The 15,561-nt window shown below is 50.3% G+C and overlaps 1 protein-coding gene across 4 annotated transcripts in view; it reads left to right on the forward strand.

Annotated features, from left to right (window-relative positions):
• SSBP3 (single stranded DNA binding protein 3) overlaps positions 1-15,561 on the forward strand; it is a 55,998-nt gene that overhangs the window by 28,500 nt on the left and 11,937 nt on the right. For all 4 annotated transcript variants that reach the window (XM_041421872.1, XM_041421873.1, XM_041421870.1 and 1 more), the window contains one exon: positions 8,440-8,529. In XM_041421872.1, the coding sequence (XP_041277806.1) occupies positions 8,440-8,529 (90 nt within the window). The remainder of the gene's footprint in view (positions 1-8,439; positions 8,530-15,561) is intronic.

Raw genomic sequence — 15,561 nt, forward strand, 5'->3', positions numbered from 1 at the left:
TAAAGGCTGGCTGTGGCAAAACTTCACAGATCAGCAGGCAAATCCATCAGGGGCCACTGCGAGCTGGGCTGGATGCTTGGCCGCCTCCGTAGGTACACAAAACCCGCCTGGGCGCCCGCGAAAGGTTACGGCACCGCTCGGAAAGCGCCGCCGTAACCTTTCACAGGCGTTCAGACAGGCTTTGTGTGATTACACGAAGATGGTGGCCACGAGCATCTTGTCAGGGACGGGCAGATGGTGTTCACCTGCTCCGGACCAACTTCTTTTGCCCTTTGCCTTTGGTGTCGGGGAATAATGCCGGGGCAGCTGCTCGCAGTAAAATAGGCTTAAGCAAATGGGATATTTTGGCATTCAAGTGCGCGACAAGAATGGGAGTATTTGCATTAATTCTCTCCTCTCTTTCCCTGCGGCGGGAGAGGATGGAGAAAACTGGGATGTTTTCCCGTGGGGTAAAGCCAGGGCCTGGTCTTCTCCGGCTGGATTGGGGGTGGGAAGTGCTGGATGCTGTGCTGGGGTGTCAGTGCTCCATCCCACAGCATCCAGCTGCCCAGACAATGGAAAAGGATGTTTTTCCGGGGAGGTCACGGTGTTTCCCGCTGCACTGCAAAGGCAGTTGCTGGAAAAGGGGGTCTCACCCCCTTCCCTGATTTTGGATGAGGGTCAGTTACCAGACATCACTGACTCCCCATGCAAACTCGCAGCTTGTTTTGTGTTATTTTTGATTGCAAAGAGCAAATTATGAGATCGACTGGCTGAAACACAAGGTGGCAAAAATTAGGAAAAAATAAAAATTGAAAAATATATTTGTAATCTGCACCCATCTTTAATGGGGAAATCACTGCCGGGCTCCGGATGCCTTTGGGGTGTTTTGCCAATGGGATTGGCAATATCCTCATTAGTTGTCAGTAAATCCTTTGGACAAGTTAAAACTAGTTTTCTTCAAATGCACGTGGTGCAGTGGCGTGGCATTTTTCTAAAGTCACGAGTTATTATTATTTTTCCTTCTTGAATTGGATTACCGATTTAAATCTAGCTTTTCTTACAACCCCTTCCAAAATGCACTTGGCAGTTTCGATCTGGAAGAAGGCAGAGGAGCAGAGAGCAGCAGGCACTGGGAAGCAGAAGTCCAGCTGCCAACACCAGCAGCCTCCCCTGCACCTCATCACCACATTATTACTAGTTTTCTGAGGGGGTAGGCAGTATTTTCCTTAATCTGGCCTTTTCAAAGTTTGGTAACGGAGAGGACTTGATTTTAGCTGTCATGCTTAAGGGAAGGATGGAAGGTGAGCTGGTGCACATGGCGCTGAGCACCCAGCCATGCAATCCCACATAGTTACACCCCAGAAACTGCAGCATGGAGCAAGGGATATCACTGGGAGTAAAGTCCTGAGGAACTCAAAACCATCACAGCTTTGTAGCGATCTCCAGGAAATTACCTCTCCCAGCAGCTTTGCTTGCTGGGAGCGCTTCCCTTTTGGTTTTAAGAATTGTGATGTTTTTTAAAATCTGAAATTAATCGGTGAGTTTTCCATAAAGTCTTGTGTGGGTTCGTCAGGAGCTCATTTAGGTGGAACCACTGAGTGTTGAGTGCAGAAGGGAATGCAGGTTGTTGGTGCAAGGAGCTGCTGGGTGCCCCTCACAGAGCTGAGCTTCCCACACTGATAGATGAGCAGTAGATTAATAGTCCTAAGCAATTGCATTATCTAATGAAAATTTTATATAATTATTTTATATAACTTTTTTGGCAGGTAGAACCTGAAATGGATGGTATTGATTGCTGGAGAAGAGCCTGGCCTGTCTGTGGCTGGAATTATTAGAGGAGACTTGATAGTAATTAATACCTGTGTATTTACAGCATTTTCCAGGGTGCTAATTGCATGGGATCCACTTAAGCTGTTTGGCATTGGGGAGGGTTCATACACTGGTTCTCATACACGGGTTTTAAGTTGTAGCTGGACGTGGATCTTGTGCCAGGAATGATGCTGGCAGTGGGACCATCAGCTTCAGCTTCACTCCAAGCCAGGGATAGGGCCCACTCCATGGCAAAGCATCCCTAAATACCAGGGTTGGGGTGAATCTGTACACCCAACCACATGGCGTGAAGCCCTGGAGTGCTCTCCTCTGCAAAGCCCTTCCTGAGTCAGGAGAAGCACTTCCAGCAAGCCCAGCTTCACTTCCCACAAGTTTCCCTTTGTCAACGTCCCTGTACACACGCGTGTGCAAAGCGCAGCCTAATTGCATTTAGTCTGTTCTACACCTCCCAAGCTTATCCCCCCCTTTGCTCTCCACCCCCCTTTAATTCGGTGGCTGTGAAATTTTTGCAGCCCTGCCAAGTTATTTCCTTGGGATATATTTAGAGAAAGCCAGCTCAGCAGAGCGCGCTGGGTGTTTGTGGAAGGATGTTTGTAAATGTTAGCAGGAACGCTGGCGGGCTGGCGGAGCAGATGTCCGCGAGATGCTACCAAGAGCCTTATTTACAAACTTGTAAATGACTGAAGGGGTTTCCTTCCCGGGGATAAGGGGGACGCCGACTTAAGAGATTAAAATCCTATTGTTTCATGGCCGGAGCTGCTGTCTCAGATTATCCTTTACAAGGGAGGGGAAAAAGAAAACCAACAAAAAAAACCCCTATTGGCTTGAAACACCATTCAACTGTTGTGCCTTTTTTTTGGTGTTTTTTTTTAAGGCTCAAAGAAAAGATGGGGCTGGGGCTTGTTTCTTTCTCCATAAAGGAGAGGGAAAAAGTTGCCGAGCGTGGCTGTCTCTGACCAGGGTGTGTGATGGAGCTTTGTGTGCCGGGCAGCTCACAGGTGATGGATTTAAAATAAGCACAAAAAGCTTGTGCTGTTGTAGAAGTATAATTAATCTGAATTTGTAAGTGCAGCGTGGTGTCTTTAGGGAGCACAGCGATGGCTTTTGGGTGGTTTGGTGATACTGCTATGAGCCCATTTAATCTGTTTTGGTTTTTTTTATATCTTGGGAATACACAAAGCTTCAACCCAGCATTCTTTTACCTTCTCTTACCCTAAAATAAACCAAAGCTGGTTTGTTTTGTCTTCTGGAGCATCCAGCCAAGTGCAGAAAGCAGGATGGACTCTTGGCATACCCTGGGTAGCACAGCATGCCCCAAAAAAATGCTGAGCCCATCTGAGAGGCTCTGCAGCCACCATGGTTTTGGGCTGGGTGCCACAGTGGGTGCCCGCTGCTGGCACGTGGGCTGGCAGTATCACTCTCAGAACCTGCAGCAGGCTGGTGTTCTATTTATTTTGGTGCACGTTGATGGAACACAGGCCCTGGCACCGACCCGTGGAGGGGACTGATGGGGAGAGGATCTGAGGGCTGGGTCCACAGGAAGCGGTCGGCGTGTCGTCCTCCCTGGCGTTAATCGGGTTACTCTGAGGTGTGGGAGGGTTCTATTATTAAATTTTAAACCTGGCTATATAAGATGAAGGCAGCTTTAACGAGATGAAAAGGCTTAACTGGAGTCCAATTAAATTCCGTATTACCTGTTTACGCAGCCTGCTTAAGTCCTGACCCGCACGCTGGTTTCTTCTTTAGGCTCCAAAGCCTGTGCTCTAGGCAAAAAAATAAAATCAAAGGAGACAGATAGAGACCAGATCACCAGCATGTCCTGAGCATCCCCGCGTGCTCCTACCAGAGGCAGCTGCCCTCAAGTCTTGTGCTCCTCCCACAGTGGCTGCAAGGTGTGAGATGCAACCAAAATCCTCTGGTCCAGTCTTCTGCAGGGGAGAGAGGGCAAAAACAGCTGGAGCTCAAAAAGGAAATACCCAGCCATCCTTTGTTTGGTTTTAGGTCTGTGCTGTGAAGGTATTTTTGCTCTCTCCATCTCACTGCTGGGTTGATGGGGGCTGTGCCTGGCCAAGCAGGCAGTGCTGGTGGTGCTTCCCACGCATGGAGCATCCTCTCTGCTCCCTACCACTCCTGGCATGTTATTTTTATTAAAAATAAGTGTTTGCTGAAAGCCAGCATGGGATGTTGGGGCAAGCTGCTCGCCTGGAGTGTGCGGTGGGGACACCAGCTTCCATTTAATGGCAGAGTTACTACCACCAGCTGGAACCTGTTTTTCCTAGATGGTTCACAGGAACCACTGCTGGTGTTGGTGAAGCATGGCAGGTTTGGGTGGGTGGTGAGCTGGGGCTTGGCTGGTGCCCTGTCACCATTATGACACTGAGCACCTTTCAGAAGGGAATGCAGTGCCTTAGCCTACCTTCAGGCTGCTCTTCAAGGTCTACAGTCAGGGTGGGAATGAGGAGCAAGAATCCCTGGCAGCAGCCCCGTGTGTGGACAACACATCCAGAAAGCTCCTTGTCTTCCCAAGCCCTCTCTTGTAGGGTGCTGCCTTTTATTAGCCAGATACCTGGGAGCAAACACACTCTGGCAGTGATGGTAATTTCAACCCACCTGCTCCGGTTTCTAAATTCAGCGCCCAAAACCCTGGCGGGGCCTCGGCGGTGCCTCACGGCTGCTCCGGGGCCGAGCGTGCGGCAGGGCGGGGGGCAGGAAACGGCTCGCCGCGCCCTGCTCGCAGCAAACCCTCACGCCCAGCAAAGACCTGAGCCCTGCAGTAAAGAAAGTAAATAAATAAAAGCACTGGACCGCAGCTCCTCCCAGGGCTGGGGGACGGCAGAGGTGAGTTGTGTTCCTGGCTCAGCCGGCCTGGGAAAGTAAATTCGGGTGACACCAAAGCGCTGGTGGGGATGCGCCAGAGGCTGGGGCGCGGTGTGGGGCAGCCACGCCAGTGCTTCTTCCCTGCTGCTCTTCAGCACAGTTAATTCAGCAGAATAACCTGGTTTGTCCTGAACCCAATTAAGTTAAGGATAACTTAAGAAAACAAGATGGTTTTCTTAAGAAAACAAGATGGGTTAAGAAAACGAGATGGTTTTAATAGCCCTTTTACATCCTGCATAGATTGTAGCTGAAGACCCTAACCAGCTTTGTAGCACAGCCAGACAGCACATCTTTTCCTTTTTTCCCTTTTTTCCCCTCCATAGCCTGATGCCAGTGGTCCTGTGCAAGTGGGCTCCTATTGATAATTCAAGTGCCCAGCTCCTGGCTGTGCTGTTTTGTCCGATTTCCATTGCCTCCTGACCTCCATCCTTCTTTATTTGCAAAGCTATACTCACAGGCAGCGGTAATAAATCAATTAATGACTCTGATGAATCGTTTAATGGCTGACAAAATAACACTACAGTCAACAGCTTGGATCTCTACAGCAGTACCAGAAGATGCTGGTTGACTCAGGGTAGGGAGACGAAACAGAGACTGTTAGCTCAATTAGTGCAATTAGTGTGCGATTTAAAGGCTTAGACGGCATCTGCTGGCGTACCAGGCCGGTGTGTTAACTGAGAGCTTCGGTTTGGAAGCGAAACACGGTGATCCAGATTGTCATCATTCCACTGGCTTCCACCAAAAAAAGAGGAAAAATTCCAACGTATGTGGCAGGGAATTAAAAATACATATGTGTGTTTGTGCATATAGCTGTGCATGTGCGCCCCAGGAACGCATATATATTGATTTCCAGCGTGGGGAAAATTTGCCATCTTACAAAAGGCAAACGAGCTGGCATGCCAGCATTGCCAGAGCTGTCCTGGCTCTTTTCTGGCAGTGGTTTCCATGTGTTTCAGTGGAAGGAAATTCGGGGTGTCACACGCCAATGGGGACCTTCATGTGGCTGATGTGCTTCTGGTTCAGCTCCAGCTTGGATGTGGTGGCACAGCAGTTCCATGCCCATTTTCTGCCAGCTTCCATGGCAACTGCACATTGTCTGTACCTTCACCAGGGAGATTTGATGGGTTTTAGATGCTCACCTAAGGAAAGAGCTTTGGAAAGCAAACTGCAACCAGGAGTCCCTGAAAAGAGTTTCTGGGACAAAATGTTGGAAATAAACCATGTGGGAGGAGCTGTGTGGCAAAAAAAATCCTGGAAATGGGTGCTGGAAAGACCTTGGCTTTGTGTGCTGTGACCCTTAGGGTTTGGGTGCTCACCCTTAAGGTTTGGAAAAGTTGTTCCTGCTGTCTTTTTTTGCCTTTTTTCTTTCATTTCTGGCATGCCCAAGTATTTTGAGAGCTGCTCCAGCCACAGCTGCGCTCCCATCGCTTCACCAGGGCTAAAGGTGCCTCAGTGTTTACCTTAGCAGCGGTGATGGGGAGGGGAATAAAAAAAGAAATAAAATGTCACTTCGCAGCCTTGTAAATCATTCATCAAGGGCTGACCAATTTGGCTCTCATCCTACAATATGCTCAGGGTACTTGCGGGTTTTTAATTACCAAGTTCTGCCAAGCGCCACATGTGCGAGGAACTTTAAATCCCCGTTTATGCCGCGAAGGCATAGGTGAGGTTTCAGGGTGTTTAACGCGGAAAAATACTCTGTGGTTTTGTGGAAAAATGGGCATTTGCTTCGAGATTTTCTTTGGCTCCTCTGCCCTTCTCCCTCTGCTCCCTGTTGCAGAGGGGAGGAGAAGGGCAGCGTCCTTTCCCCCCAGATCCCCAAATCCATGTTCCTCCTCACTTCCCACCACTTTGGGATCCATTTCGCTTTGGGAGATTCCCCAAGCAAAGGATTATAGTGTGCTGGAAATCTCTTGAAACCATAAAATATCACCTTGGCAGCTTTATTGCAGCGCTTGCCGCCTTGGGAGAGAAGCGTTTTGCGTGATAGAGGGTTTAATAAAGGAAATTCCAAATGGGCTCGCTGCAGTTTGGGGCTCAGTCTTATATATTTTTGCATTAAGAACCGTCATCTGCTTTGCAGAGAAACTGCAATATGTTCATGGCCTTGGATTAAGATTTGGTTTTACTTTTATAGCTGACCCACTTGGGGGGATGGAGGGAGGGGGAGAAGTGGGTTCACTCCCTCTCCCATCTATTTTTGCTGCCGTCTGATGTATAAAAAGAGCCTGGAATGGGCAGGCTTATTTTTCCTGCCAGGACTTTTTTTTTTTTATTAACTGTAAAAACACTCAGATCTGGCCTTTGCTGCTGATGGGGGGAAGGCTGTTCGGGGGCAAGGGAGGGAGTGTGGTGTGGGGTGTAGGACCCTGTAGCCTCGGGGGGAATTGGTTTTTTCATGAAGGGAGGCTCTTACTGGGGAATCAGCCTCCACTGTTGTCTGTGACACTTGAAGCTCTGAGATGCTGGGGTGGGAAAACCAATCCCTCATCTGGCATGGTCCTGGCCTTCATCCCACATCCTGCTGGAGGGCACAAGGGCTGCCCTGGGAAGGCACAAGGCAGTCATTAGTCTGTGCTCCCCTGCCTCTGCAAGGCTTTCTGGTCAGGAATAGCAGGATTGCCCACCAAACATGGGGATCCGATCTTGGCAATCCTTAGTCCTTAGTAATAATCCTTAATTTTCCAGGCTGCCCTGACAGCCTGGCTTCCCCCTCTTGCTCACATCTTGTGGTTGTTGCTGCATCGGATGCGGTCGGCAGCCGGGGCTGGCTCGGCTGCTGTTGGGACGTGGGGTTTGTTGGGTGAAAGCAAGCCTGAGCAGGCTCACATGTACCCCATCTGTTCATGGGATTTCTTCAGTGGAAAATTTTTCCACTATGGTTTTAGGTGGGTACGTGCATCATAAAAATTGGTGGAGGGAGTAGTTCAGCGATCCAAATCCAGTTAACACCACTGAGGTGCCTTTATTACTGCCCTGTAAGTGGAATGGGGGTCACTTGGTGTTGGGCAAACTGGGGTGCCCTTGGATGGCACAGGTACTGCTCCTAGTCTCACAGGGGTGTGTCACCAGCAGTGGCTTTTAGAGAAAGATCTTTTTCTTACATTGTCCTTCTCAGAGCAGGAACTTCCCATGACGCTGGTGCTTTCCCAGAAGTGAATAATGCAAATAGGGATGCTGACAGGAGTGAGTGGAGTGTTCATGTACCCCATGTCTGTCCCCATCCCTCTTTTTGGGGCTGGAGCTGTGCTCATGGCTCATTCTAGGGAGGCACAGAGGGGAATGTGACTCCACAGGTTGAATGAAATTACTTTGGAAATTTATAATAAAGCCTTGGCATGCTGGTGAGGTCAGGGAAGCATAATTTTCAAAGGATAGGGCTAAACCAGCAAACATGGTGGGGAGGTGGGAGGAGAAGCATTTTAAAGCTTTCAAACAACTTCTGCCTAAAATTACACGTTAGATGTGGCTCTTGGGTGGATTAACAAGACTCAGTGCCTGGGTAAATGAATAAACAAACCTCAGAATCATCTCCAGGTTCTGTGTGGCCATCTCCTCTGTGGGTGAGTCTCAGAGGCCGGTGTCCCTCCACTGCGAGCATCCTCCACCGATTCCTGCACAGGGGAAGATGCTCAGGGCTCCGGGGATACAAGGCAGATTGACTCAGTGGGACGTGGCAGGAGAGGTGGCATTTTTAACGTGCTTTTGTCATAACTCTGACCATGTTTGCCCTGGTTTTGTTCCCCGCAGAGCGCAGCTGCTGCCCCGAGTCCCGTGCTTGGAAACATTCCCCCGAATGACGGGATGCCCGGGGGCCCCATCCCGCCCGGGTTCTTCCAGGTAGGCTGCGGCTCCTCCCGGGGCTCCCTTCCCTCCACACCGCGCACGTGTTTGCTTTCGCTCTGGGTGTCAGCGCTGTCGTGCCTGTGTTTTGGTTTTGTTTTTTTTTTTTTTTTCCCCCAAGAGGGTGCTAGGGAAGCAGCATGCCTGCACAGCTGACCTGTCTAGGAATAACTTGTGTTCTGCTGTCCTTCCATGTTTGCTTTCTATCTTTTGTGGCCTTAAAGCAAATTCCTTTCTTGCTCGAAGAGGTTACTGTGTATTTACAACCAATGTTTTTTTTCCAAAGCTGCTTGGTTTGTGTTTGGGTTGGGATTGTATTTGTTCTCCAGTCCTAACAGACGTGTGTAATTGAAAACATTCTGGATTTTGATTCCTGAAACTTTTTCCCCCTCCTCTGGTTAACCACTTGATTTTTTCCAAATGCAATCACTGAATGCATTAACAAACCCTGGCTGCGGCTGCAGGCAGGAGTGGGCTCCAGCCAAATCCCTGAATGCCATGGAGGCACCTTGTAAGCAAATACCCAGCAAAGTCCCCAAAGTCCCCTCGCTCCTTCCTTATGCTACAACAAGCTCTGACAGAGGAGGGAGTAACATGTTTGGAGTGATGCTGACAGACAGGATATCAACAAGCACAAAGAAAAGGAGTTTTCAAATCTTGAACCTTGAGGGTTTTTCCTCAGGAATCTCTTTGCCCGGAGTGAGCTGCACAGGTTTGCAGCAACATAAGCTTTCAGTGCTTTAAAATCCTCCCGCTTGAGGATGAAACACTTGTTCGTGTAAAAAATGGGATAAGAGTTGAAAGGAATATTTGTTTTGGCAAGCTGGGCTTTTTTTAATCTGGGCTTGTGATTTGTATATGGGAGAACTTCTCGAGCAGCAGACAGGCGAGCTCGATAAGGAGCTTGTGATTTATTGTGGCGATATCTGAGCTCGATATCGACGATTGCATTTGTGTGGGAAGGGGGAAGGAGGGTCCTGTCTTTTTTTGAGAGAGAGAAGGAGAGATCCCATTTCCTGAACATGCCTCTGACAAAGTAAGAATATCCGATATTGATCGGGAACCCTAAAACAGGCGAACCTTGTAGCAGCGCTCGGCGGCAGGGGGCGAAGCCAACGGCGGAGATGCAATCTCGCAGGTCATAGCTGCTGCCAGCAATCCGAGTGCCAAGCTGCTGCTTCCAACAAATGTGTCTCCAAAACGTCCTGATCTCGCCCCACGGTGAAGCTGACTGTCCTTTGGGGCTTCTGCTTCACGCCGAGCTGCGAGGGCTGCAAAACTGGCATGAATTCAGGGCGAGGCATCGAGAGTATGGGTTGGCTTTCCCAGAGTGGGAAAGGTGAGGAAGAGGAGTCACATCTCTCCAGACTTTTACTGTTCATGATGCTGTCTCGACTCTTCCCGTTGACAGCCTCCAAGCTGTCCCCCTTTCTTTCCTTTCTGCCCTCCTGTAGCACTCTTGCGCTGAGGGTCTGATTCAGGAGCAAAGAGCCCATCTTAGCTCCCTGCCACCCATGCAGCTGGCCCAGCAGCCACTTGGGTAGGGGGTGGCTCAGAAGCAGGAGTGGATCCTGAAACCCCAGACAATGTAATAACACCAGGACAGGTTATGCTGCCCATCCCCAGCACTGCCAGAGGGAAGAGAGGATGGGTGTTGGTGCATATGGCTCACATGTGACATCTCAAGAGCCTGCCTTTCCTGAAAGCCCTCCAACATCTGGTTTCTCCTCCCAGCCCTCGGGATGGAAAGCAGAAAAGAAATCCCACCTTTTAACACAGTCTGAACATCGCCTCCATGAAAGCCTGTGTGATTTATTGCGGGTGCTGGGGCTCATTCCAGCTTCAGGAGATGCTGGAGAGCAGCTCTTGCAGGATGGGCTGGAGGCTCAGTGCCGAGCCAGTCACAGCTCGGGGGTAATTTCCTATCTGTAGGAGATTAAAGTGCCTAAATTCAGAGGGCAAAAACAGAAAGGTCACAGAAGATAGAAAGGACTTCTCCCCAACCCTTGGTATGCCAGCCCTGGGAGTGAGTGAGGTGGTGCCACCTCAGCCAGTGCCATCCTCATGCCAGGAAAGCGCTGGAGAGGGCTTAGGGGTTTTCAGCATCTTGCTCTTCTGCACCAGAGACCTGCAAGGGATATCCCCAAGGGTATCAGGCATGGGCAGATAGTTTTTGAGTGGATTTAGAGAGTCTGATCGTGTCCAGGCATGGTGGGGAGTCACACAGGGAGCTGGGGAATGAGTCACCAGCAAAGCTCAGGTAGCAGAAACTTCACAATGCCACCCTGGGGGTGCTTGAACTCCCCCACAGCCCTGCATGTGAGGATGTCCACCACAGGCAAAGGGAAAAAATTATATGGACCATTCCTGGGACTCCGTAGCCCAAAGAGATATGAGTGAGCTTGGAGGAGAAGGAGTGCACCAGGAAAGGGAGAAGCAAGGAGGACTCCAGGCTGCAGCGCCCATCCACAGCCACTGCCTTGCAGTGAGATTCCCTTCCCAGTGCCAGGGCTCAGCAGTGCCCTTCAGGTCAGGGGCCAAGGGAAGTGCAGCCTGAAGAATCTCCCAAAATGATGGGAGAGGAGAGGCCCATGGCACTCTTGGGTTGCTGGGGCATTTCATGGTGCCAGCCAGTGGCACAGCATCATCTGCTCTCCGGACAAAAGGTTGGCTGGGTTGATGGCCAGCATGGGTAGATGCTTTTATTTAAATCTCTCTCTTTGTCCCATTGAGATGAGCAAACAAACCCTCTGCTCATCCTCCTAAAGGTCATCAGAGGCGTTCCTGCTTTTGTTTTGAAAGCTGGATTGATGCCGGGGTGCAGATCCCTCGCAGGAGGGATGGGGGGATGCCAGGGAAATACAGGAAGGAAAACAAAAAAACTGAAAGCAATTAATACCACACCTTTACACCACTAAACAAACGGGGGGGGAAGCCGAGTCAGCAGCCCCCCCAGCCATGGCTGCTGTCCCCAGCGCAGAGTCCCCGCGCCGCCCCGTACCCCGCGCTGATGAAATGGAAAGTTGACCATAAATCAATGTCGGCGCTGCGTTAGCTATGCATCAGCGGCTCGGCGCCGAGATGCACCAAAACAAAGCACCGGCTGCTCCGTGTTCCCACACTGCCCCCTAATGCAGGCAGACCTCGAGAGCTGGGGAGGACGGGGGCTCCAGAGCCCGGGGGGCTCCCCCCGCGACATCCCCTGCCCTGCCCACCTCTCCTCCACGCGTCCTGGAGATTTCCCCCTTGGGGTGAGGTCGCCCGTGGGGTGAGGATGGTGAAGGCAGGGACAATAGGAAGGGGTCCATGTTGTCCTGCTCCCTCCTTGGATGCCACCATTTTCCCCCTGCTGTCCTGGTGTCTCAGTGGGATTTCCCACTGCTCGGGAGTGCCACCAGCTCTGGACAGCCAATTCCAGTGAGGCAGCACGAGAGCCACAAAACCAGGCTGCTCTTCCCAAAATCCTGGGGTAGAACTTGGTACCAGCCTGCACCAGGCGGGGTTTAAAGGAAGGTAGCCTACAAGCTGGAGGAAAGGAAAAGCAAGCATCAGAGAAAGTTTTTTTCTGGAAGTTTAGTAGGATGCCCGAGGCTTTTGTACCGAGCGTCTGGAGCATATGGTGGGATTTGCAGTCAACTTTCTCTCGGGTGCTCCAGCCAGATGGAGGTGACTGTTCTTGGCTCTGGCTGACACGGGTTTGTTTCCTGAAGAGCTTGTGTTAAACATATTCCTTAAAACCAGGCTTCTGCAGTTGGGAGCCCCAGCTGCAGGCGAGGCAGAGCTCCTGCCCACGACTGCCTTTCGCTGTCTGCGGGGGGAGCTCGGCCCGCCTCGCCTCGCCTCGCCTCGCCTCGCTGCCTTGCCTTGCCTTGCCTTGCCTAACCTCGCCTTGCTTTGCCTTGCCTTGCTTTGTCTTGCCTTGCCTTGTCTAACCTCTCCTGCCCCGTCTCGGGAAGGTCCTCACCCAGCAGCACGTGCTGGAACTCAACCGGGGTCTTTCTCTTTGAAGGCAACTGGAGCATCTCTCCTAAAGGCTCCTTCAGAGATAGCTCTTCTTCTTCCTTGTCAACTTGCAAAACATCTCTCTCCTTCAGTAGAAATAAATCTCCTCTCCAATGAACCCAGGCATGGCTTTAATTAATATCCATCTAATTTATTTTAGTATTTTCTAACGTCAAAACTGGAAGGCAGGGGCAGGTATTTTAAACACAAGGTGCCTCCCTATTGCTAACTCGAAACCATCAGTGTCTCGTGGCAGTGATGCTTTGCCTTCTCCTACCATCCTGCCTTGTTCTGCCACCCCCAGAGGTGCTTGAAAATGTTTTTAAATAGCAAAACTCCCCCATTAGCTGAAAGTATGTAGCCCATAAAACATGATCCATTTGTGGTGAATTACGCTGGAAACATAAATTGACACACACAGAGCTATGATCGCTCGTGCCATTTTCCATCTTTAATATTTTACAAGAAGTTTGAGGAGTCGAGCTCATGAAAGACAGAGTGGAAATAACCTGATCTCCTGGAAACTCCCTGTAGGAAGCAGCTGTGGCAGCAAACTTTGGCTGTCCGGCGGGCCAGTTTGGCCTTTTAAAGTCCCTGGAGTGCAGAGGGGAGAAAGAAATGAAGCAGAGTGGAGGCTGGGGCGCTGACAGCTGTTGGAAACAGTTTCCTCTAAGACCATTTTAGCTGTTTGGGTTCTTTTTTGGGGTTTTTTGAGGCAGCTACAGGAAGATGAAGAATAACCCCTCACAAAGAGTGTCCAGTTTGGGGGGAAAAAGGAGAAACTCAAGAGATGATGGGGTTTCTGTCGCTGGGGAGAGTGCTGGTGTGGAGATGAGAGCGAAGCAACTGCAGAGCAGGTCCTGCTCACCCAGCATGGCGTGTCAGAAGGAGCTGTGCCGCAGGGATGCGACTCCAGGGCTGGATGGAGGGACGTGGAGGAAGCAGGACAGCAGGACATGTGTTCAGCCTCCTCCTTTAACAGGAGTAGTTAATAACTGCTAAACACACGGTTTTTTAAGAAAAAAGGGATGTTCTGTTGGTTGGAGCCCACATGTCGTCTCTGCAAAACACTTGTCTCAACTGCCGCGATCCATGGGGATCATCTGCTGCTCCCTCTGCAGCGAGGCAATCCCGTGCAAAAATCCAACCACTCCAGCAGGCGTTCCCGGTCCAACACGGGTCCCAGCCCTGAAACATCTGCAAGTATTTATGGAGATAACAGTATCCAGAGGGACTGCGTTTCTGACAGAGCAGGGCAGCCCTGCTGAGAGGGCCGCGCCGGTCGCGGCTTGGAGCGAACATTTGGGATGCTCTGCACAGAAAAAGCAAGAAAAGAAGGAAAAATAAAAAATGCTGCTTTCAGCTCTTCCCTGCCTGCCAAAACATTTGCACAAGCCAGGCATCACCTTATCCAGAAGTGTCCTCTGGGAGCGGTACCACATGGGATAATGCGAGGGCAGGGATGCTGCGGCGCCAAGCCTGGAGCATCCCGGGAGCAGCCTTGGTGTCGGGGCAGGAGCTCGCCACAGAGGATGCACTCAGCAGCACAAACAACTCAGATGCTCTCTGGGTCCAGCTGCCACAGGGGATTTTTCTCCGGTGGAAATGCTGCTGTGTCTCTTAGATGCTTTTTCTCCAGTAGTCAAACAGTGTTTGCTCTCCAGCTCGAAATGCAGACCCCAAGCATCACCTTCAGGCCCAGCTAGGGTGCCTTCAGGTGGCTGTGTCCCCTGTGTGTTTGGTACCTGTTCACCCCACACCCTCACCTGCTGCAGGATACAAGGGGAAGGACATCAGTACCTGGACAGCAGTGACCTCTCCTGTAGCACAAGGCAGGCATCTTGGAGGACACTGGCTCTTGCATTGATGGAGCTTGAGGTTTGGCCTCTGCCAGCCCTGGTTTTTACCTTCGGCTTGGTTTCATCACTCATTCACCTCTTCTGATCTTCCCTACCCCAAATCCTGCAGCTGAGATGTGTAGGAAGGGCTTTGGGGGTGGCCAGACCTTACTGGGGGATGGTGGGAGGTGTCTGCTGCCCCTGCTGCACTTTGCATTCACAGACAGAGTTAGCAACTCAGAAGCAAAAATAAGTCAACTTCCATGCCTGGAGAGGACTTCTGCTAAAGGAGGTTGATGCTGCAGTTGGACCTCAGAGGTTTGTCTTCTCCTCTCTGGTGGGACATGGATGGAGAAGGCAGTGGGGAGGGTTGTCTTGAGGTGCTGTGACCTCATCCAGATGAGGTTGGCCAGGAACTAAGGGCAGGGGCTGGTTCCTTTTGGCACCTGGAAAATAAATGGTGGTGTAAGTGGTGGGATTTCTGCGGCTGGAGCAGAGGAGCTGGCAGGAGGCTGTTGGTTTAAATCTGCTTGGCTCCATCTCGCCACTGAACCATTCAAATAAAAAAAAAAATTTAAAAAAGAAAAAAAAAAAAAGAAGAAGAAGAAAAAACCCACCCTCTTACTTTATTTACATTGCACTCAAGTTTCCGCTGTACAAAAGATTTGCAGGTGCAAATATGTCCTGCCTTCATTAACTTCCCCTCCCTTTTTAATTTATGTGATTTCAATTTTCCTTCCCTGTACTGTTAATTAGGGGACCCTCTAATCAGTACCATTATCACAGTGGTATTCATGTTTAGGAAAGCTGCTAAACAAATGCTTGCAAAATTGCTAAATGGCTAATTAATGTCTGTTAATTAAGAAAATTGCTCATGGTAACAAACCATGCCATTGCTGGCAGCAGCTAGAAGGCGAACACTTGTTGAAATCAGTAACGAGGCAGGTAGAGAACATCTGCTCCGGCGCCGGTGCTGGAGCCTGCCGTCGCTTCCCATCACCTACTGACAGAGCTCCTGTGCTTTCTCTACCAATTACACCTCCTTTGACTCAAAAAAATACCTTTTTTCTTTTTTTTTTTTTTTCTTTTTTTCCCCTTTTCCTCATGTTAACACGCACCGGTATATTTCTTATTTCTTGCACCGAGCTCACGGTTTTTCCAAGCAAATTTTCATTTCGTGCTTTTAAGG

This window comes from Onychostruthus taczanowskii, unplaced genomic scaffold (genome assembly GCF_017590055.1).
Source record: "Onychostruthus taczanowskii isolate IOZ18803 unplaced genomic scaffold, ASM1759005v1 scaffold7, whole genome shotgun sequence".
In the NCBI taxonomy this organism is placed as follows: domain Eukaryota; kingdom Metazoa; phylum Chordata; class Aves; order Passeriformes; family Passeridae; genus Onychostruthus; species Onychostruthus taczanowskii.